General features: G+C 38.9%; 1 protein-coding gene across 4 annotated transcripts in view; it reads right to left on the reverse strand.

Moving 5' to 3' along the window:
* The window catches only part of DST (dystonin), a 626,281-nt gene that overhangs the window by 137,652 nt on the left and 467,022 nt on the right, over window positions 1–21,607 (reverse strand). For all 4 annotated transcript variants that reach the window (XM_006835734.1, XM_006835735.1, XM_006835736.1 and 1 more), the window contains 4 exons: window positions 20,273–20,539; window positions 18,264–18,809; window positions 16,102–16,278; window positions 2,318–2,441 (listed from right to left, as the gene is read on the reverse strand). In XM_006835734.1, coding sequence (XP_006835797.1) covers window positions 2,318–2,441; window positions 16,102–16,278; window positions 18,264–18,809; window positions 20,273–20,539 — 1,114 coding nt within the window. The remainder of the gene's footprint in view (window positions 1–2,317; window positions 2,442–16,101; window positions 16,279–18,263; window positions 18,810–20,272; window positions 20,540–21,607) is intronic.

The raw sequence follows: 21,607 nt of genomic DNA on the forward strand, positions 1-21,607 counted from the left end.
GAAGAAAGTTTTGATCTGAAAAAACTCTGTAATACAAGAAATATCTATTACATGCTTATGCTTGACTCATGGAACATAATTCATATAAACAAGACAGCATTTCTCTTTCATTGTTCTAATATGACATCATGAGAAATGAGTTTGAAAAATGTTTCCTGAATTGAGAGAGTAAGTTTAGATGATCTGAAGAGACAAGCTCACTCCTGTCACTAGGATCCAATGAGAACACTGACAGGGAAGGAGGGCAAGATTCAATCTGCACCAAGATTCCATAAGCAAAGACAACAAGCAGCAAGTTCAAATATGAGCTTTAATTTGGAAGTCACAGAGCAGATACTCTGAACTGACGGATGAGCTACTGCTCAACAGGGCAACACCGTGCATCGGCAGGGTAAGTCATCCAGCAATGGTCATTTAACTGTGGGGAAAGATTGCCAAACTAGGTCAGCTTTATTTCAATTAATTAATTTTGCCCTTTATTTCTATGCTTCTTAGTGATAAAATGTTGTCATTGAAGTGTATTCTTGGTTTCAGTAATTTAAAAATTCAGAAAAAGGTACAGAATCAAAACCTACTATAAGGATTTTTCTTTGAAAGTGGTTATGTTTACTCACAAGTCAAATCGATCTTAGAGATCTAATTCTTCTATACCTTAAATACGTTTTTACAAATGCCTAGAAAATTGTGGTTGTGACAGATTTTAGTCTTAAAATAATGTGATATTTAAATTTTAAGCAAATAAAAATGAAACTGTGAACAGACAGCAACAGAGAAAATGTCAAATTGATTCTTCACACATCAGAAATACATAAAAGGCAGTCTGCCTTTCTTCCCCCAATTCCTATGTCCAAAACTTTAAAGCAGTGGTCTTGAAGATGGAATGTGCAAGAGGGTTCATTGGGATATGAGAACAAAATGTTAGAACTTAGATTTGAATTTTTATCATACACTTAAAAATCTTTTGGTGGTGGTGGTAGTTAATGTGCTGTGTAGTTGGTTCTAACTCATAGCGACTCTGTATAGAATTTCCAAGGCTGTATACCTTCATCTTTCTTCCACGGAGCAGTTGATAGTTTGGAACTGCTGGCCTCATGATTAGCAGTCCAACTTATAACCCACTGTACTCCCAGACTCCCTAACAATCTTTTATGTTTGTGTTTTCTAATTAATAAATGAATGCATAATATGATGAGCTAGTTAAAACAAAACAAAACAGAAACAAACAAACAAACAAACAAACAAAAAACCCACAGAGAACCAAACCCACTGCAATCAGGCCAATACAGACTCAAAGTAGGATTGAGTAGAACTGTCCTAAACCAAAGGGTTTCCAAGCCTCAATCTTTACAGAAGCAGAATGCTGCATCTGGCTCCTGAGGAGTGGTTGGTGGGTTTGAATTGCTGACCTTTTAGTTAACAGCTGAGTATTGCAGCCACTGTGCCAACAGGGTTACAATATACTAATGCATGTATATAATTTATGAATACAGGTTGCTTACATGGAGGTGCATACTAAAAAGTTATCTACTGCTAGCTACAGTTTCAAGATTTTAAGAGTTTGAATGTCTGTAAGAATAAAATTTCTCTCTTCCTTATATCTAAAATTTCTCTCTGTGTTTAATTCAGGCTCTGTTTGGGAAAAAATATCCTCTAATCATCCTCTGTGAAAGTTTTCCATTTCACACACAGAAATATATAATAATACTAAATGACACATTAAATATTGTGTAAAGTAACAATATCAAAACAAAAAATACATACAAGACAGTAAACATCTACTAATAATCTTCTGTGCATTTAGTATAAATTAAATACTGTGGGTAGATATAAAGAATAATATACAATAGTTCTTCTCTCAAAAAATGTATCAAACTAATGTGCAAGGACACAAAAGCACCATTATAACTGTATACAAGCTTTCACTGTAACTAAAGAATTGAGGTAGCAGGAACCCTGTGAGGCCATTCAATGACAGCTTCTAGAGAATGAAATGGGGATGCTATCTTAAAGCAGAGTCTCTCAACTCTCCCATAAATTAAGAGAATTGTGAAAAGTTCTATAGTTCCAATGGTACACAGATAAGTTCCTGAATACAAAATTAAAATGTGAAAATATTATTTCTAAACTACACCCTCATGATTCTAATATATCTACCAAAGAAAGCAGGCCTTTTCCCAGATTGAAAAACATTATTTCACAGGGAAAAAAAAGGAATCACACCAATATATACACTAGTGGACATTTTCTCCATATTTATTTGAATACCTTCATTTAGAATTGATCTGTGAGACAGGAAAATAGGAAATGAGTATCTTACCCAGTGTCTTCTGGATGTCATTCTTGACTGGCAGTAAAGATCCCTTGGCATCTAAAAGCACTTCCGCAGTTTTTTTCAGTTTCTCAACAGCAACCTGCTGACTTGATATCTGTCCTTGCAGTGCCTGTAGGAGTAAATGCTTTTCAGTTAGATGCATAGAACTACAAGATAAATTTCCATATGGAAAAAGATCACTTAAAATAAGATAAAATGAAATTGAGCAGAACAAACTTTTCATCATTATAAACTAACTCTAGAGTAAGGACAGGTATAAAAACATAGTTAGCAAATCATCAAACAGTCAGAATAATACAAATTCAGTCTTGAAATAAACCTGGAAGCAAATGTTCATAATAAGTTGCCTTATTCCTAACCCTACAACCCAGTCACCTAAGCATGAATTCCCTTGTAATCTTGGCTTTTAGGTTTTGTACAATACCACTATCACTACTACCAAACAACAACAAAAAGCAAACCAACCAACAAATGAAACAACAACAACAACAAAATATTTGGAACCAATCCTCCCTCTAAGTAAGAAGATAATTGTTGCTGTTACATGCCATCGAGTCAGTTCCAACTCATAGTGACCCTGTATATAGTTTCTGAGGAGTGGCTGGTGGGTTTGAACTACCAACCTTGTGCTTAGCAGTCTAATGCTTATCCTATAGTTCCACACAAGAAAATAATAAAGGACTTCCATTTCATTTGGATCCTGACTCAATACTGAATCATGTGAGAGCACCTCAAAAAGTTTGAGGGAAAATTCTGCTAGCTTTTAATTCCATTTTTCCATGAACTTTTTGAACCCCAAACGTACTTATTTTTGTCTATTTAACAAAAGTTACTGACCATTTTACAAATTAAAAAGATAAATAACTTGCTACGCTTAGTGAAACACAAAAATAATAGAGACATGCTGCTTACCCATAGGGATTTCATGTTCTAAGGCAGGAAGTGTTAAGTGCCAAAGGAGAAGAAGAAAAAGTGCTATTGGAAGTCTGGAGGAGAGGAGTAACTATGAAGAGAAAAGAGGGTCCCTTCAATGGTGGTGGCTTAGAAGTGGGCCCTGAAGAAAGTGTGAATTTGGTTAGTTGGAAATGGTAAGAGACACAATCCCTGCAGGAAAAAACACAGAAGGAACAAAGAAAGGACAGAAAGGGTTTAGTTCCATCCAGCTGGAGGATATATACGGTGAATAAAGAGGAAGGCAGGCTGGAATTGGAAGACGATAAAGGTAATCAGACTGTTAAAAATAAAAAAATACAGAAACACCAAAGAAGGGGACCATAAAGGATAATTAAGAGAAAAAATGTAACCAGGGAGGCAGAAAAGAATAACACTCTCCCTGATGCTTACAGAAAGAATGAAAAGTGGAAAATGGTGTCAGAAAGGATAAGAAAACCAAAAACCAAACCAAACCCACTACCACCGAGTCCATTCTGACTCATAGTGACTCTGTACAGGGTTGCAGAAATTTTATGGGTGCAGAAAACGTCATCTTTCTCCCACAGAGTGGCTGGTGGGTTTGAACCACCAAGCTTGCTGTTAGCAGCCTAACACAGAATGCCACTAGGGCTCCATTCAGAAAGGATGGGAAAAAAAAAAAAATACAACAAAAGCACAAATTGGTCATGAATTTGCTGAGCAGCGGTTCCTGTAGTTCTCCGAGTAAGCAGAAGCCATAGAGCAGCAGGGCAAATGAGAAAGGAGGCAGAAGTAGCAACCATACACAAATCTTCCAGAAGTTTGGCTCTGTATTGGCCCATCTGGCAGATCTCTACCCATACAGACAGACTGATGAAGCAGGCCTTAAGCGTGGCTTTGATTTCACCTGAAGTACTTGAGCTCCCCTTCTAGATTCACATTTGTATTTCAAGTTAAAATCCCCATATGTGCAACTGTAGATGAACTCATCTCTGGCCATGAGCCCAGATATCCAACTGCCTCTTAAAAGTTTCCATCTGGATGGTACATTGTGGTTGTTTTTGTTAGGTGCCATCATATTGGTTCCGACTCACAGCCACCGTATGAACAACAGAATGTAACACTTTCCAGTCCTGCTCCATCCTGACAGTTGTTACACTTGAACCTACTGCTGCAGCTACGGTGTCAATCCATCTTGTTGGGGGGTCTTCCTCTTTTTCACTGGCCTTGCACTTTACCAAGCATGATGCCCTTTTTCCATGGACTCATTCCTCTTGATTACACGTCCAAAGTATAAAAGACAAAGTCTCACCATTTTGGCTTCTGAGCAACATTCTGGCTGTTCTTTTTCCAACACAGGTATGTTTGTTCTCTAACACCATAATTCACATGCAAAAATTCTTCTGTGGTCTTCCTTATTCATTGTCCAATTTTCACATGCATATGAGGCTACTGAAAATGCCATGGCTTGGGTCAGGTGCACCTTAGTACTTAAACTGATAGGTTTGCTCTTAAAACACTTTAAAGAGGTCTTGTGCAGATTTGCCTTGTGCAATACTTCATTTGACTTGTAGACTGCTGCTTCCATGAGTGTTGATAGTGGATCCAAACAAAATAAAAATTTTGACAACTTCAATCTTTTTTCCACTTACCACGATGTTTATTACTGGTCCAGTTGTGAGAATTTTTTTTTTTTTTTTTACATTGAGGTGCAATCAATACTAAAGGCTGTATTCTTCAATCTTCATCATTTTTAAAAAGTTTTATTGTGAATTATGTGATCGTTTATATGGGAGATCATTATCTTTATATTCATCCTATTGTATATCATTTCACTGCCATGGTTACAATCCCCTCCATGCATCATCAACCAACCAAACGGTACACTCCACAAGCTTGTGCCCTGGTCGTCAGCAAACAGCCCCTCTCCCTCTCTGGGTCTAGAGTCCCCAGCCACTCCATCTCTCACTGTCTCTGCCTCCATCTCTGACATCACTATTTCTCTGGATAGGGTCCTGCACTCTGCTCTTCTCCCTTGATGATCCCAGGGCCCTCTGCTCAAGGACTGCAAAGTCAACCACTCCCTTCCTTTTGTTAAAAAACATCTACCTTTACACTTCCACCCTCACAGTCAGTCCTGATAGTAGTTATTCACCATTGTACCACATGAGTGCTATCCACATCTCCTTTCATCAGTCCTGCCCAGACAGATTGGATACTACTCAGTAGAAATTCTACCTTCCTCTGCACCCTCTGGATCTAGGTTCCCTTTAAAAAACTTGTAAGCCAGTTACTTCTTGCCTTTGTAGCGCACCCCCCCCCCCCATTTTGGGTGGACAATGTCCAAATTGCCCATCCCTGCCTACTCTGTATATGGAGGGGGTGGGAATGATCCTCGCTGTAAAGATTTGCTCCCTCTTTTGAGCTACTGCATCCATAGGTGTAGGTCAAGTTCATCAAATTATATTATTCTTTTTTTCCTCTTCTTTCTTCCTCTAGTTGAGCTCTGAGCATTCAGCCATTGAGCATTCAGTCAAGTGGGTATTACATGGAAGTGTGGGTATTCTTGTGCATATGCTCGCTCTTCTTATCAGCTGGATTCTTCATTCTCCACTCTAGCCCTCTGTGGCTATTTCACTGACTCTGGGCCCAGGAGTCCCCAGGTCTTGCCAAACTGCTGTCCAACCTGGTGTCCACCTGGGTTCACAGGTGTGTATTGAACATGGTTGGACTTAGCTCGCAGCTTCAATGCTGTTTTTCCCTAACTTCCCCTTTCCACCAACATTTTAAGTTCTCTTTGCTTTCAGCAAGGAAGGTCGTGTCACCTGCATAGCACAGATTGTTAATGATTCTTCCCCCAAGTCCTGACGTCACTTTCTTTTTCATATAATCCAACTTCTTGTATTATGTGTTCAGCATACAAACTGAATAAGTATGGTGAAAGGATACAACCCTGATGCACACCTTTTCTGATTTTAAGCCATTAGTATCCCTTTGTTCTGTTTGAACTATTGCCTTTTGGTATAGATACAGGTTATTCATGAACACAAAACAGTGTTCTGGAGAATCCATTCTTCCAAATGTTATCCATACTTTTAAAGACCCACACAGTTGAAAAGTCTTTGCATAGTCAATAAAGCAAAAGTAAACATTCTTCTGGTATGCTCTGCTTTCCATTTAGCATCAGCAATGATATCCCCAGTGCACATCCGCTTCTGAATACAATTTGAATTTCTTAAGTTCCCTGTCTATGTACTACTGCTGCCATTTAAAAATTATCTTCAGAAAAACGTTACTTGCATATGATATTAAAGACATTGTTCAGTGAGTTCCGCATTTCATTGGGTCACCTCTCTTTAGGACAGGCACAAATACAGATCTCTTCTAATCAGTTGCTAACTGACCATGGTATCCCCTGAGACTATGGTCCTGAGACCCCCATGCCCAACAACTCATTACCTTAAGATGTTTGATAATATTTAAGAAGTTTGCATCATTTTGACCTCTCTCTGCTCTACCAGAGTCCTGATGTGGTGCTGTAGGATAAAGCACTGGGCTGCTAGTCAGCTTAAACCACAAAGTCAACAGTTCAAAACCACTAGCTGCTCCTCAGAAACGCTATACAGGGTCACTAGGAGTCAGAAGCAATTTGACGACACACAACAACAATATACTTTACCACATTCAGAGTAGAGTTTGCAGCAGAGGTAAATACCAATGTACAAATATCCTTTCAAACCTTTACTCTTCCTCCCATACTAGTTCAGCTTTGTATCTGATCATGTATTTATTCACAAAAAAATGTGGTTTCAAGGTTGAGTATATAATAGTATTTACCTCTATCCCCTTCAACCCTTACCTATCTCCCTGTGTCTTCACCTGTCTTCATCATCCTCTGTCAACCCCACTCTTCTTGTTTGTTGCTCTCCCATAACCCGAATTAACATGTGTCTACCCTCTAGCCAATGAATCCCTTTCCTCCCAGCCCTGGTAACCATCAAAGAATATTTCCTTATCTACAGATTTTACAAGACTGGTCTCATACAATATTTGCCCTTCTGTGATTGACTAATTTCACTCAGCATAATGCCCTCCAGGTTCATCCATGTTATGAGGTGTTGCTCAGATTCATCATTATTCTCCACTGTGTAAATGTACCAGTTTGTTTATGCATTCTTCCATCGGTAGGCATTTAGGCTGTCTCCATCTTTTTGCTATTGTGAACAGTGTTGCAATGAACACTGGTGTGCAGATATCTACTTGTGTCATGACTCTTATTTCTTGCAGATATATACCAAGTAGAGGGATTCCTGGGTCATATGCTATTTATTTCTATTTCCAATTTTCTGAGGAAGCATCACAATACTTTCCACAGTAGTTGCACCATTTTACAGTCTCACCACCAATGTGGGAAGATCCACAGTCACCAGCATCCGTTGTTTTCTCTTTGGTTTTGTTTTGAACTTTGCTATTAATGCTGGGTAAGATGACATCTTATTCTTGTTTCCATCTGCATCTTTCTAATGGCTAATGATCATATGCTTGCTGTCTACCTGAATGACTTCCTTAGTGAAGTATCTGTTCGTGTCCTCTGCCCATTTGTCTTTTCCTTATTGAGGTGTTTCCTTGTTGTAGTTTTCTATAAATATAGAGATTAGTACCTTATCTGATATACTGTTACAGAAATATATATTCTGATACATCCCTATTATCTAATATACTATTGCAGAAAACTTCCCAGTCTGTGGGATCTCTCTTTACTCGGCGCAATCTTTTGTTGCACGTAGTGTCTAATTTTTAGGAAATCCCAGTCATCTAGTTTGCCTTCTACTGTTTCTGTGTTTTTCGATATGCTTGATAGTATATTTATGCATGTATTGGTGTTGTTGTCAAGTGCTGTTGAGTCAATTCTGACTCATAACAATTTTGTACAGAGTTTCCAAGGAGCAGTTGGTAGGTTTCAACCACCGAACTTTTGGTTTGCAGTCCAGTGCTGATCCTACAGTGCCTCACCAGGACTCCATGCCATGTATTGTTACTGCTGCTGTTAAGTGCCGTTGAGTCCCTTCAGACTCATAGCAACCCTATAGAGGGTTTCCAAGGAGCGGCTGGTGACCTTGAACCACCAAACTAGCAGTTCAAACTTTTACTTATGCTTTTATTGATGATCTTTACAGTTCTAGGTTCTATATTGAGTTTGTTTTTGTTTTTTGGTATATGGTGTGAGATACAGGTCTTGATTCATTCTTCTGCAAGTGGATTTCCAGTTTTGCCAGCACCATTAGTTGAAGAGACTGTATCTTCCCCATTTAATGTGCTTTGGCCCTTTGTCAAAGATCAACTGACTGTATGTGGATGGATTTACTTCTGTATTCTTACTGATGTTCCATTGGTCTATGCATCTCTCATTGTACCAGTATCAATCAGGCTGTTTTGACCCCTGTGGCTATGTAGTAGGTTTTGAGATCATGGAATGAGAGGTCTCCAACTTTGTTATTCTTAAGCAATGCTTTGCTTATCTGAGGTCTTTTTCCTTTCCATATAAAGTTAGTGACCAGTTTTTCCACCTCTTTAAAGAATGATGTTGGGATCTGTGTTGGAATTGTATTATATCTATAGAATGCTTTTGATAGTGTTGACATATTCATAATAGTAAGTTCTGATCCATGATCATATTATATTCTTCCATTTTGTAAGTCTCTTTTAGTTCTTATTATAGTGTTTTGTCATTTTCTTTGAATAGATCTTTTGTCTCTGGTTAGAGTCATTCCTAAGTATTTTATCTTTGTGGTGCTTATTGTAAATGGTATTGTTTTCCTAAATTCCTAATTGTTTACCTAATTTCCTAATTATTATCATAAATAATTCCTTTATACATTAACCTTGTACCCTGTCATTTTGCTGAATCGTTCAATGAGTTCCAACAATTTTCTTTCTGAGTCTTTGGGATTTTCTATGTATAGGATCATATCATCTTCAAATAGTGTTTTCCTTCTTTTTTGTCATTCTGGATGCCTTTAATTTTCCTTTCTTGCCTTATAGACTTCCAAAACAATACTGAATAGGAATGATGATAAAGAGCATTCTAGTTTGCTTCCTGTTTGCAAAGGGAATGCTTTGTTTCTCTCCATTAAGAGTAATGTTGGCTGCTGGATTTGTACATATGCTCTTAATTATGCGGAGGATTTTCCCTTCTATTCCTATTTTGTTGAATGTTTTTATCAGGAATGGATGTTAGCTTTTGGCAAAGGCTTTTTCTGCATCAATCAATATTATCAGGTGCTTCTTTTCCTTTGTTTTATTTATGTGGTGGATTACACTGACGGTTTTTCTAATATTAAGCCATCCTTGCATCTCAGGCAGGAATGCCACTTGGTCATGATGTATTACTTTTTAATATATTGTTGGAATTCTATTGGCAAGGATTTTGTTGAGAGTTTTTACATCTGTGTTTATGAAAGATATCTGACTATAATTTTCTTTTATTAGTGATGTCATTACCTGGTTTGAACATGAGAGTTTTGCTCGCTTCATAAAATGTATTCAGGAGTTTTCCATCCTTTTTGCCTGTTTGGAAATAGCTTGAGTAGAAATGCTGTCAATTCTTCTCTGAATGTTTGGTAGAATTCATCAGTACTTTACTGATGAGTTTTTGTTGTTGGAAGTTTTTAATAATCTGACCAATTTCTTCTTTTGTTATAGGTATGGTCAAGTTTTCTACTTTATTCTGTTAGGTCAGGTAGGTCCTGTTTTTCTAAATATTTATCCATTTCTCCTTGATGTTTTAGTTTCTTGGAGTACAATTCTTCACTGTATTCTGTTATTATACATTTTATTTTCATTGGTTCTATTGTAATGTCACCTATTATCATTTCTTAAGCGTGTTATTTACATCTCCTTTTTCTCTTCCTTAGATTTGGCAATGGATTGTCAATTTTATTGATCCTTTCAAACAATAATCTTGATTCTTTCTATTGTTTCTTTCCTGTCTTTTAAAGGATCTTTTGCTTTCTTCTTGCATGATGTTCCTGATGTCATATGGCAACTCTTCTGCTCTTCTGTCATTAGCGTCTAATGTATCAACTCTCTTCTTGAAACAGTCTTTAAATTCGGGTGGGATATGTTCAAGGTCATATTTTGGCTCTTGGGGACTTGTTTAAATTTTCTTCAGCTTCAATTTGAACTCGCATATGAGCAATTGATGGTCTGTTCCACAGTTGGCCCCTGGCCTGTTTTGGTAGATCATATTGAGCTTTTCCACTATCTCTTCCCACCAATGTAGTCAATTTGATTCCTCTGCATCCCATTTGGTGATGTCTGGAGTCCTTGTGTGGCACTGCGGGTTAATACGCTGGGCTGCAAGGTCAGTTTGAACTGCAAGGCAATGGTTCAAGCTCACCAACTGCTACTTGGAAACCGTCTACAGGGTCACTATGGCTCAGAAACTACTTGACAACACTTAACACTATGTGTATAGTTGCCTTTTATATTGTTTATCTGGAATTCATGAGTCATGGGTGTCTTGCAAAATTCTGTTACATGATCTCCAGCATCATTTCTATCGCCAAGACCATATTTTCCAACTACTGATCCTTCCTCTTGTTTCCAACCGTTGCATTCCAATCATCAGTAATCATGGCTACATCATGACTGCATGTTTGATCAATTTCATACTGAAGAAATTGGTAGAATTCTTCAGTTTCATCATCACTGGCTTTAGTGGTTGGTGAGTAAATTTGAATGATAGTGGTAGTAACTGGAAATTCTTATAGGTGTCTGGATCTTATCCTATCACAGACAGCATTATGCTTCAAGATCAATCTTTAAATTTTCTTTTTGACAATGAATATGAAGCCATTGCTCTTGATTTTGTCTTTCCCAGCACACACGTCCGTATGATTGTCAGATTCAAAATAACCAATACCAGTCCATTTCAGCTCACTAATGTGCCTAGAATATAAATTTTTATACGTCCCATATCATTTTTGACAACTTCCAATCTTCCTAGATTAATACTTTGTCCATCCATGTTCTGATTAGTAAAGGATGTTAGCAGCTGTTTCTCTTCATTTTTAACCATACTGTACCCCATCAGCAAATGAAGATCTCGAAAGCTTTACTCCATTTGCATCATCACTTTGAGGAAGCAGCTCCTCCTTAGGCATAGTCTGAGTGCCTTCCAACCTGAAGCATTAATCTTCTGGCACTATGTCTGACAATATTCTGGTACTATTCATGTTTTCAGAGTCCTGGTGTGGCACTGTGGGTTGATGTGCTGTACAGAAAAGTAGGTTTGAACTGCAAGATCGGCAGTTCAAGCCCACCAGTCATTCCTTGGAAACCCTATACAGGGTTGCTATGGGTCAGAATCAACTGACGGTACTTAACAACAACATGTTTTCATCTTCTAGCACTATATCCTGACAGTGTTCTACTGCTATTCATAAGATTTTCAGTGATTAAACAGTCAGAATTTGTTTGCCTTTCCTTCTTCCTAGTCTGACTTAGTCTCATTTGAAACCTGTCCATCATAGGTGACACTGCTGGTATTTAAAATATCGGTGGCATAGCTTCTGGCATCACAACAACACACAAGCTACCACAGCATGACAAACTGACAGCCAAGCAGAATGGCAGATGAGTGGATGGCAATGGTACATGGCCATCTCAAATTCAACAAGCTGAAATCTAAACTCATCACCTCATTCCCTACACCTGTACTCCATTCTGAGGTTGCAAGCTTATTAAGGAAGTTGCAGACTTAAACCCGACCTAGACTCCACCCACTCGCTCAACCTGCCTTTACACATGAAATCAATCACCAAGCCCTGATCATTTTTTTCTGTTAAATATTTCTTTAATCAGTCCTCTGCTCTGTATTTATTGATCACTGCATGGTAATATCTCATTGCTATTGTTGCTAAATGCCGTCGCGTTGGTTCAACTCAAAGGAGCCCTGTATATGGTTTCCAAGGAGCACCGGGGTGGGTTTGAACCATGTATCATGTTTGGTAAAGTGGAGGGTCAGAGAAAAAGAGCAAGGGTCCCAACGAGATGGATTGTCACACTGGCAGCAGCAATTGGCTCAAACATAGCCAATGATTGTGAGGTTGGCGCTGGACCAGGCCGTGTTTCGTTCTGTCCTGCATAAGTTCACTATGAGTCAGTACCTACTCAATGGCACCTAACAACAACAACAACCTTGTTGTTACAGTCTATCCTATAGATCCACATTAGGACCAATATCTTACTAGGATTACCGAAAAAGATTCCCATTTCCCTGTCTCTGACTTCTTCCCTGATAAAGCCCCAATGTATTCTAGCTAAAACACGTATCTAGTTATGTCTTTCCCTTTTAAAATCTCCCAGTAGTTTCCTATTGCCTTCAAAATAAAGGTTGACTTGAACATATGATAAAAGTTAGACTAAAATCTATTCCTTAATTCTATCTTCAATCTCCTCTTTTTCCATTTCTTATTCCTAAATCCCAGCAACACTCTTTATTTCTCAGTCCACTGAATTTGCTTATCCGAGACCCAACACCTTCACTCATGACCTCTAAGTGTTGACATTCTCAGGCTAGTTTATGCCACCAACCCCCCCACTATCATCCTGAGGCTGACTCTGATTCACCATTTAATAGTCAGCCTTCCCTAACTCACTTCTCACTCCTTGTAAGTGCTTCCCTAGGAATTCCCATATACATTCTGTGACTAGTGTTGAATTTATCTACCTAGTGCAAAGTAGGTTCCAATAAAGGTTTCTGGAATAAATGAGTGGGTGAATAAGTAAATAACTGCAAGCATAAAGTGCAAAGATTCTCTTATATTTTAGTCTTTGTTTCAAACTAGAGTAAATAATTAAAGCCAAAGATAAAGTCCTGAATATCTCATTTTCATAATTTAATAAACTGTGATGACACAGGCAGCCCATGCATAGTTCCAAAGGTCCACCAAACTACAACCAGATAGGGATGACTGAGCTGGAGATCAGAGCCTACAACTTTGGCAATAACCAAATAGTTTGTATCTGAGTGGATCTCTTCGGGAAAATTTCCCAGAAGTTCAGTTATAGAAAGTATATGAAATCCATTAGGACAGGAACTTGTCCTGAAAAATAGATTGAAAGCTAGGGCACAGGGATGGCTTATTTACTTCTCAGAGTTGTTAAAAGATGAAATAAGATTAAAGGCCACTTTTCCAACTGTTCTTAAGACTGTGGGGTCCCCAAAGGAGCCCTGGTGGTACACTGGGTTAAGCATTGGACAGTTAACCACAAGGTCAGTGGTTCCCACCCATCAACAACTCCACAAGAGAAAGATGAGGCCGTCTTCAAGTACTCAGGACTGAAAAAGCTCTTTAGGAAGGAGGAGGCAACCCCTGGGGAGCTGTAGCAATCTGAGGATGTTGGCCTACTGAGGACATCTCCCAAGAGCCCAATGTAGGATGGGGAAACTCTACTGCTCAGAAAGAAGTAGTGCCCTCCATCCTCTGTACCTCCCACTCTACTCCTTGCTCTTCTCAGCTAGCTGATCCTTCCATTCCCTTTCAAGGCCTTCTCTCTGCCTTGGTCTTACCATGCCATGTTCTACTAGGGCATGACTTAACATCCTTCTACTAGAAGTTGCTAGTCTCAGACACTACCTAACTTTTAAATTCCCTTTGTTAACAGCACAGAAATGATTTATGATTCTCTAACTGAGGCAACTCAATTTTAGCAACTGTTAACTTTCTATCTATAGCAGCAGTAAACTTCTCTACACCAAACCAAACCCATTGCTGTCCAGCTGAATCAGCTGAATCCAACTCATAACACCTCTATAAGATAGAATAGAACCACCCAATAAGATGTCCAAGGCTGGACATCTTTACGAAAGCAGACTGACACATCAGTCTCACTCACAGCAGCTGATGGGTTCGAACCACTGGCCTTTCGATTAGCAGTTGAGTGCTTAACTGCCAGGGCATCTCAAATACCAACCATATCTACCTGTTAATAAGAACAGATTTGTGAAATGAAACTTCCAAACTAAAAAATTACTGGTGATACTGAATAAGAATAAAATGTTCCAAAATGTATCTTCCTTTACAATTTTGTTGCTGTTAAGTGCCCTCAGGTCAGTTCAGATTAATGGTGACCCTTTATAGGGCTTCCAAGGTTTGAACTAACAACATCAGGATTTTAAAATATGCTCTAAATTTAAGAAATAAGAGAATTTCTCTGCCATTGTAAGGCCAACACCCACAATTATGCAATACCTATATTTCTGACACCAGAGATAAATTTTTTGAGACTAGTTCTTGGTAATAAGTAAAGACTATATCCTCACATCCCCCAAATATGACAGTGAGATCTCTTCTTTGTTTTTACATTCTTCAGTATCTACTTTGGGCCGTATACTGTTCTAGATGCTAGGGATATGGTGTGGTGACCGTTGTGTACCACTGAGCCAGTTCCGACTCACAGTGACCCTGTATAGGGTTTCTGAGACTATAAATCTTTATGGGAACAGAAACCCTCATCTTTCTCTCAGGGAGGGACTGAAAGATTTGATCTGCTGACTTTATGGTTAGCAGCCCAGTTCATAATTCATTATGCTACCAGAGATCCTTAGGTGCTGGGGATATATTGTTGTTGTTAAGTGCTATCGAGTTGGTTCTGACTCATAGCAACCCTGTTATAGAGTTTCCAAGGAGTGACTTTGGGCTTTAACTGTCATCCTTGTAGGTCACAGTTCAGTGCTGATCCCATAGTGCCACAATAGGTGCTAGGGATATGTTGTTGTTATTAAATGCCTTAGAGTGAGTTCTGACTCATAGCAATCCTGTGTAGGGTTTCTGAGGAGCAGCTGGTAAACCTGAACCATCGACTTTGCAGTTCAAACTGAACTGCACATTAACCAGTCCAGCACATTAACCAGCAGCACCACACCAGGACTCTACTTGGCATGTGTGATTATTGTTAAGTACCACTGGGGATATAGCACTGATCAAATCAGACAAAAATACTTGCTATTAGAAAGCTTTATCCCATTAGAAGAGAAAGACAAGTGCTAAATAAGAAAGTGCAATTTTATATAGTATTAAGTACTGAAATGGACAAATAGAGGAGAGAGGTGTGACAGGAAAAGCCCAGATGAAGGGCTCAACTTTGCTAACACAAAATTAACTCTCTACTACTTTGATGAATAAGTATATGTTTTTAGATGTAATATTCTATACCACATCCTTTTCAAGAATGGGACTTACTACCACATTGGGTTTTATTTGGAGGTTGTTGTTGTTGTTAATGCCATCAAGTTGGTTCTGATTTATGGCTACCCTGTATAGGGTTTCTGAGGAATGACTAGTGAGTTTGAACCACTAATTTTGCAGTTCAAACCGACCTCGCAGTTGAGTGTTTTATCTTACATTGCCACACCAGGATTTGTTTGGAGGTTTGTTGTTATTGTTAAGTGCCATCGAGTTGGTCCAACCCGTAGTGACCCTGTATAGGGTTTCCAAGGATTGGCTGGTGAGGTTGAACCACTGACCTGTGGTTCAAATTGGCATTGCAGTCCAGGGCATTAACCCATAGCGCCACATCGGGACTCCTAACTTTTTTTTTTTTGCGCCCCCTAACCTCCTTTGTTTGGAGGTTAGGGGGTACAAATAAGGAACACAATAGTAAGGTAAACAATTAAATAGCTATTTCATTAGAAAGAGAAATTAACAGAGCAGAGAGAAATAGTTACAACTCACTCTATGGTAAAATATACTTTCCCAATTTGCCCCTACCCTAAGTAGTACTATCAAAAAGGATATTGGGAAATAGAAGCCTTTCGGTAAGCCACTCTCTACTTTCTGTCTCTCACTCACCTTGGTCTCTTCTAATTGCCTCTGCAGGTTTTTGGGATCCACAGCAATGGGTTCAGATAAGTGTTTGCTTGCTGTAGCCTCACAGGCCTGAAGCCCAGAAAGAAGTCCACACGAAGCATCTTCGTAGTGTTTATATTTATCCACCAGGTCTTTAAGATTATTTCCCAGTACATTGCACTAAATAATCAGAAGACAAAAGGGGAGAGATTACAACTCCCTAATTATGTATCTGTCAAAATAACTGTAGGACCTATTAGCTACGTAACCTGGAAAAGATCTGACACCAAGCAAAGGCAGTGAAACTCTGTATCTCCTTTATGTGAACATTCATGCTCCAAGAAGGCCAAAAGAATCCATAAAAATGAGGAGACAGTTCTAGATCTATACCAATTCAAAATATGTTTACAATGACTAAACCTTAACCCAGAAATAAGGTGTAAGAGAGAAATCATCAGAGGAGGCAGATTACCAGGGCACATTCTCACTGGGGTGTTTTTCATACATTCTCATATACTGATATATACCAGGGGGCTTCAAAAGGTTCATGGTCAAATGGCATTCCAAGATAATGGAATTTTTCACAAACTTTGTTCCCCCCTTCACATTTTAATATGAAGCTTTCCAAGATGCTTAATAAAGTCATGTCATATGTTTCACAGTGTTAACAAAAAGGGCAAATAGTCTAGAACAGAATGAAGCAAAGGTCAAAAGCCAAGTAGTCCTTTACACCTCTTATTCAACTTTTTAAATCTGTTCTTGTTCTATTTATACAGTAAAACCTGTGCAAGTCAGAACCTGCCTAAGGTGAAAATCTGTCAGAGAAGATAGACTCAAACATTTTCTACTGAAACCAGTGATAGAAAAGTGGCAATCCTGTCAAAGGTGGAAAACTTGCAAGACCCAGAAAAACAAAGCATGCCCACTGTGTTCTATCTCTCACTGGCTATCACCAACAAGAAGCTGTGCATCTTAGAGTTTTTTGTTGTTGTTTTTAAAACAAACAAAACTCTTTCACTTGTCCACAGGAATAAGAGAGGATGAAATGTACCTGTAAAACAAACATTTGCAATATCTGTAAAGAGTATTTTGTTGCTGATGTTGTTAAGTGCGGATGATTTGGTTCCGACTCATAGGGACTCTGTATAATAGTGTTTCTGAGAAGCAGCTGGTAGATTTGAACTGTCTACCTGCAGTCCAGTGTTGATCCTACAGTACCATACCAGGAGTCCATGAAGAGAATTATCTGAGGCCAAATGTCAAGTTGTAAAGCTTGAAAGTCTTCAAATTAGCATGCTACTTTGCTTATTACCATTAATACATACGCAGATTTCTGCTGTGGCATTGTAGGAACAGCACTGGACTGCAAAACACAAAGTTGGCAGTTCAAACCCACCAGGTGCTCCTTGGAAACCCTATACAGGGTTGCTGTGACTCTAAACCAACTCCATAGCAATTAACACCAACAAAGTACATATACACCACCTAGTGGTCAAACTGGACACTGAAAATTATTTTTTAAAACTAATTTTGTTGTTGTTAGTACCATGGAGTTGGTTCCGACTCATAGTGACCCTGCATAGGGTTTCTGAGGCTGCAAATCTTTACGGAAGCAGAAAGCCTCATCTGTCTCCTGCAGAACAACTGGTAGGTTCGTAATTTTTAAATGAGTCCTGGTTTGGCACTGTGGGCTAATGTGTCAGACTGCAAAGTCGTTTGAACTGCAAGGTTGGTGGTTCAAGCTCACGAGCTGCTCCTTGGAAACCCTATACATGGTCACTATGGGTTGGAACGGACTCAACAGCACCTAACAACAACAACAACAATTTTTAAATAGGAATTCTGGTGTGGTGATGTGGGATAATGCAGTGGACTGCAACGTTGGTTTGAACCACAGGGTCAGCAGTTCAAACTCACCTGCCACTACTCAGAGTCACTATGAACTGGAATCGATTTGATGGCACTTAACAACAACAAATTTTAAACACATTTTTCAAAAGTAAAGCACATTAATAAGGCTAACAGATGTAAACTAACATGACCATTTTTAGCCCTGCTTCCATTTTTAGGTTTCTGGCTTCTAATTCCAAAACAAATGTTAAGGGGCCAGAGTAGAAGCAATAATCACAGATTGACCTTCCCCTTAAAAAAAAGTATAAAATTACCTTGGAGTAGAGCAACCTGAACCGATCGGTAGCATGATCCAATTTGTTCTGTACCTCTTTGTGGGTGGCAGAAGTGTCAACATTATCCTTGTCAACCTTACCGCCATCTCTCTTGCTGCATGATTTGGCAGCTTCTAATACTCTGTTTCCAGAAATGGTGATGTACCTCAAGTCACCTTTGTGAGAAATAACATCTTCTGAGAAACTCTTCTGCCTCTTCAATTTGGTCATTAGACCACTGAAGTCATCTGCCCCTGCCTCCAGGTTTTCCAGCTCTTGTTCTGACTGCTGCAGCCAGTGTTCAAACTCACTATAATCAGCATCAAACTTCTCTAACTCTTCCTGTAGAGAGTGTGTTAGCTTCATTGTCTTCTCTGACTCTGCCAGTGCGGCTTCATAATGCACTTTCAGTTCCTTCATGTTCTTCTGTAGTTTCTCTTTTTCCTCAGGAGAGAGATAGTGACCTTGCTTCTCAAGCAAGGCTTGAGCAGACTGAGTAGCTACAATGACTGCTTGGTGCTGAGAGATGATCTTCTCATGTTGGGCCTGTGTGGAAACAAAGTGACAGGGTTACAGGGAGGTTGTCGGGAGCTCCTAGTTACCTCAGGGCCAACAGGCTTACCTGACCCACAGGCTACAATTCGCTTCATATTACTCTTCAAGTGGTACAATATTTATGTTTTATTGGTGAATTTCAGAATAGAAAAAGAAGCGTCTGATTCTTAAGCAAATTTCCAAGCTTTTCTAGAAAGTCCCTAAATAATCAGATGCAACATGTCGTTACTGAAAAGTTGGAGGGGGAGGGGAAGTATGACAAATGTATATTCCGAGTCTAAAAATAAGCATCTATAATCCAGTCTCGTTTTTAGTCACTGCTTCCTTAAAACCCTAACTATAAGAGTCTCACTCATGTCTTCACTTACTTATTGAACAAACAAGTGGATTTTGTTAGTAAATTATCCTGAAAAAACAAGTTTAAATAGGAAAAAGGAATCTGTAATTTGAAACCTATTGGAAAGAGGGCAATAATAATTAAGTACGAACAGTATGAGGGGACTTCAAAATGTTGATGGAAATTTTTCATTATCTTTCAATTGCACATATTTAGAAGCGCCCAAAGGAGGTGAATAAACAAAATAAAAGAGAATACTGGAGCAACTGGGCTTCACTAGGCCTCAATTTCCCACATGTGGGAAAAGGAGACAATAACTCTTTCATATCATAGAAATACATGAGATCAGACACACAGAATACATGGCACAAAGCCTGCAGTGTGTCCATTCTGAAGGAAGCTTCCCAGCTGTCAGGGCAGCCTGGTGGGCCTTGAATGGCTAGAGTCAATTTCCCTTCATCATAAGCTGCTTTTTCTGCTGACTCTAATATGCCATACACATTGTCCTTCGGGACAATTTTTACATTTTATAATGGCTTACAGGTAGCCAAATGACCTGACCATTTACCTCAGAGCACTTTCTATTAGCTTGTTCTTTCCTATTACAATCCAGACAGAGAGACCACCCCCATCCCCACACTGAGCTTATCAGATATTCTGTCTATAAAGTTCATTCCTCAAATACATCTTTATGGCAGCAGACAGCCTCATCTTTCTCCTTCAGAACGGTTGCTGGTTTTGTTGATCTTGTAGTGGTGGTGGTGGTTTTTGTCGGGGAATCAATTCTAAATCACAGTGATCCTGTATATGGTTTTTGAGGCAGTAAATCTTTACAGGACCTAAAAACCTCACCTTTGTCCCATGGAGCAGCTAGCAGATTCTAACTGTTGACCTTGAAGCTAGCAGCCCAGCTTGTAATCCACTACGCTACCAGAGCTCCTTGATCTTGCCAAAGAGCTCTCATAATAATAATTTCTATATGACAGACAGATACACATGAATAAGATGATTTTGCTTTGTTCTCTGGTCATTAGACTTTGAAAGCATAACTCATATGCCATCTTCACTTATCGGGGATAGAACTTAGCAATATTTCATTGTATTTAAAACAACACACCTTGATTTTCTGGTATTGCTGGTTCAGGTTCTCCTCAGTGGTCCCAATTTGCCCATCAACATCAGTTTCCAAAAGGTTGCCATTGACTTCATCCTCTTCTCCAATTGCTGACTTGCCATCACCTTCTTGAAAGTGGGTCCCATTCTGTTCAATTATCTCTTTATGTTTTGTCGCTAGCCTTCCTGAGTCTTTGTCAACATCTGACAGCCAGTCCAACAGGTTTTCTATTTTGGTTTTGCTCTCTTCCAGCTGCTTCACAGCTGCAACCTGAGTAGGGAGAAGTCAAATTCTAAATACATGTAGCGTCATCTGTTTTTAACTCACAACAAAAGTAAATATTTAGGTTATTTTAAATAAACTTGGGATACGGGTATGCTAAAAACTCACCAAAGAACACACTGAAATCACACTTCAGAGCAACAAAACTTGAAAGTTTTCACTGTTCTTAAAAATACATTCCAAAATTATAACTGTAATTGATAATGGGTCATACACATTTCACCAGTGAAAAGTCCCAGAATCCCACTTTAAATAATTTTAAGAAAGCAGTTATAGAGTCAATTCCTCAAACTTTTTTGTAGTATTTGGTCAATTTCTCACAGTTTGTCATACTGTGATGGCTTGTGAGTTGCTGTGATTCTGAAAGCTATGCCACCGGTATTTTAAATACCAGCAGGGTCACCCATGGTGGACAAGTTTCAGATGAGCTTCCAGACAAAGACAGACTAGGAAGAAAGAGTCACAAACTACTTCTAAATCTTTAGTCACTAAAAATCTTATGAGTAGCAGAGAAACACTGTCAGATATAGTGTCAGAAAATGAGCCCCTCAGGTTAGAAGGTACTCAAAATGTGACTGGGGAAGAGCTGCCTCCTCAAAGTAGAGTTGACTGTGATGACCTGAATGGAGTAAAACCCGTGGGAGAAAAGCTCACAGAACCTTCATTTGCTGAAGGGGTACAACTCAAAATGAAGAGAAACAGCTGTAAACCATCCACTGAAAATCAGAACATGGAATGTATAAAGTATGAATCTGGGAAAATTGGAAGTTGTCAAGAATGAAATGAAATACAAACATCAATATCTTAGGCATTAGTGAGCTGAAATGGACTGGTATTGACCATGTGGAATTTGATGACCACATGGTTTACTACGCAGGGAATGACAAATTGAAAAGGAATGGTGTTGCAATCATTGTCAAAAAGAACATATCCAGATCAGTCATAGGTACAACGCTGTCCACAATAGGATAATAGCTATGCACCTACAGGGAAGACCAGTTAATACCACTATTATTCAAATTTATGCACCAACCACTAAAGCCAGTGAGGATGAAA

The sequence above is a fragment of the Chrysochloris asiatica genome, unplaced genomic scaffold (genome assembly GCF_000296735.1).
Source record: "Chrysochloris asiatica unplaced genomic scaffold, ChrAsi1.0 scaffold00019, whole genome shotgun sequence".
Taxonomy (NCBI): Eukaryota; Metazoa; Chordata; class Mammalia; order Afrosoricida; family Chrysochloridae; genus Chrysochloris; species Chrysochloris asiatica.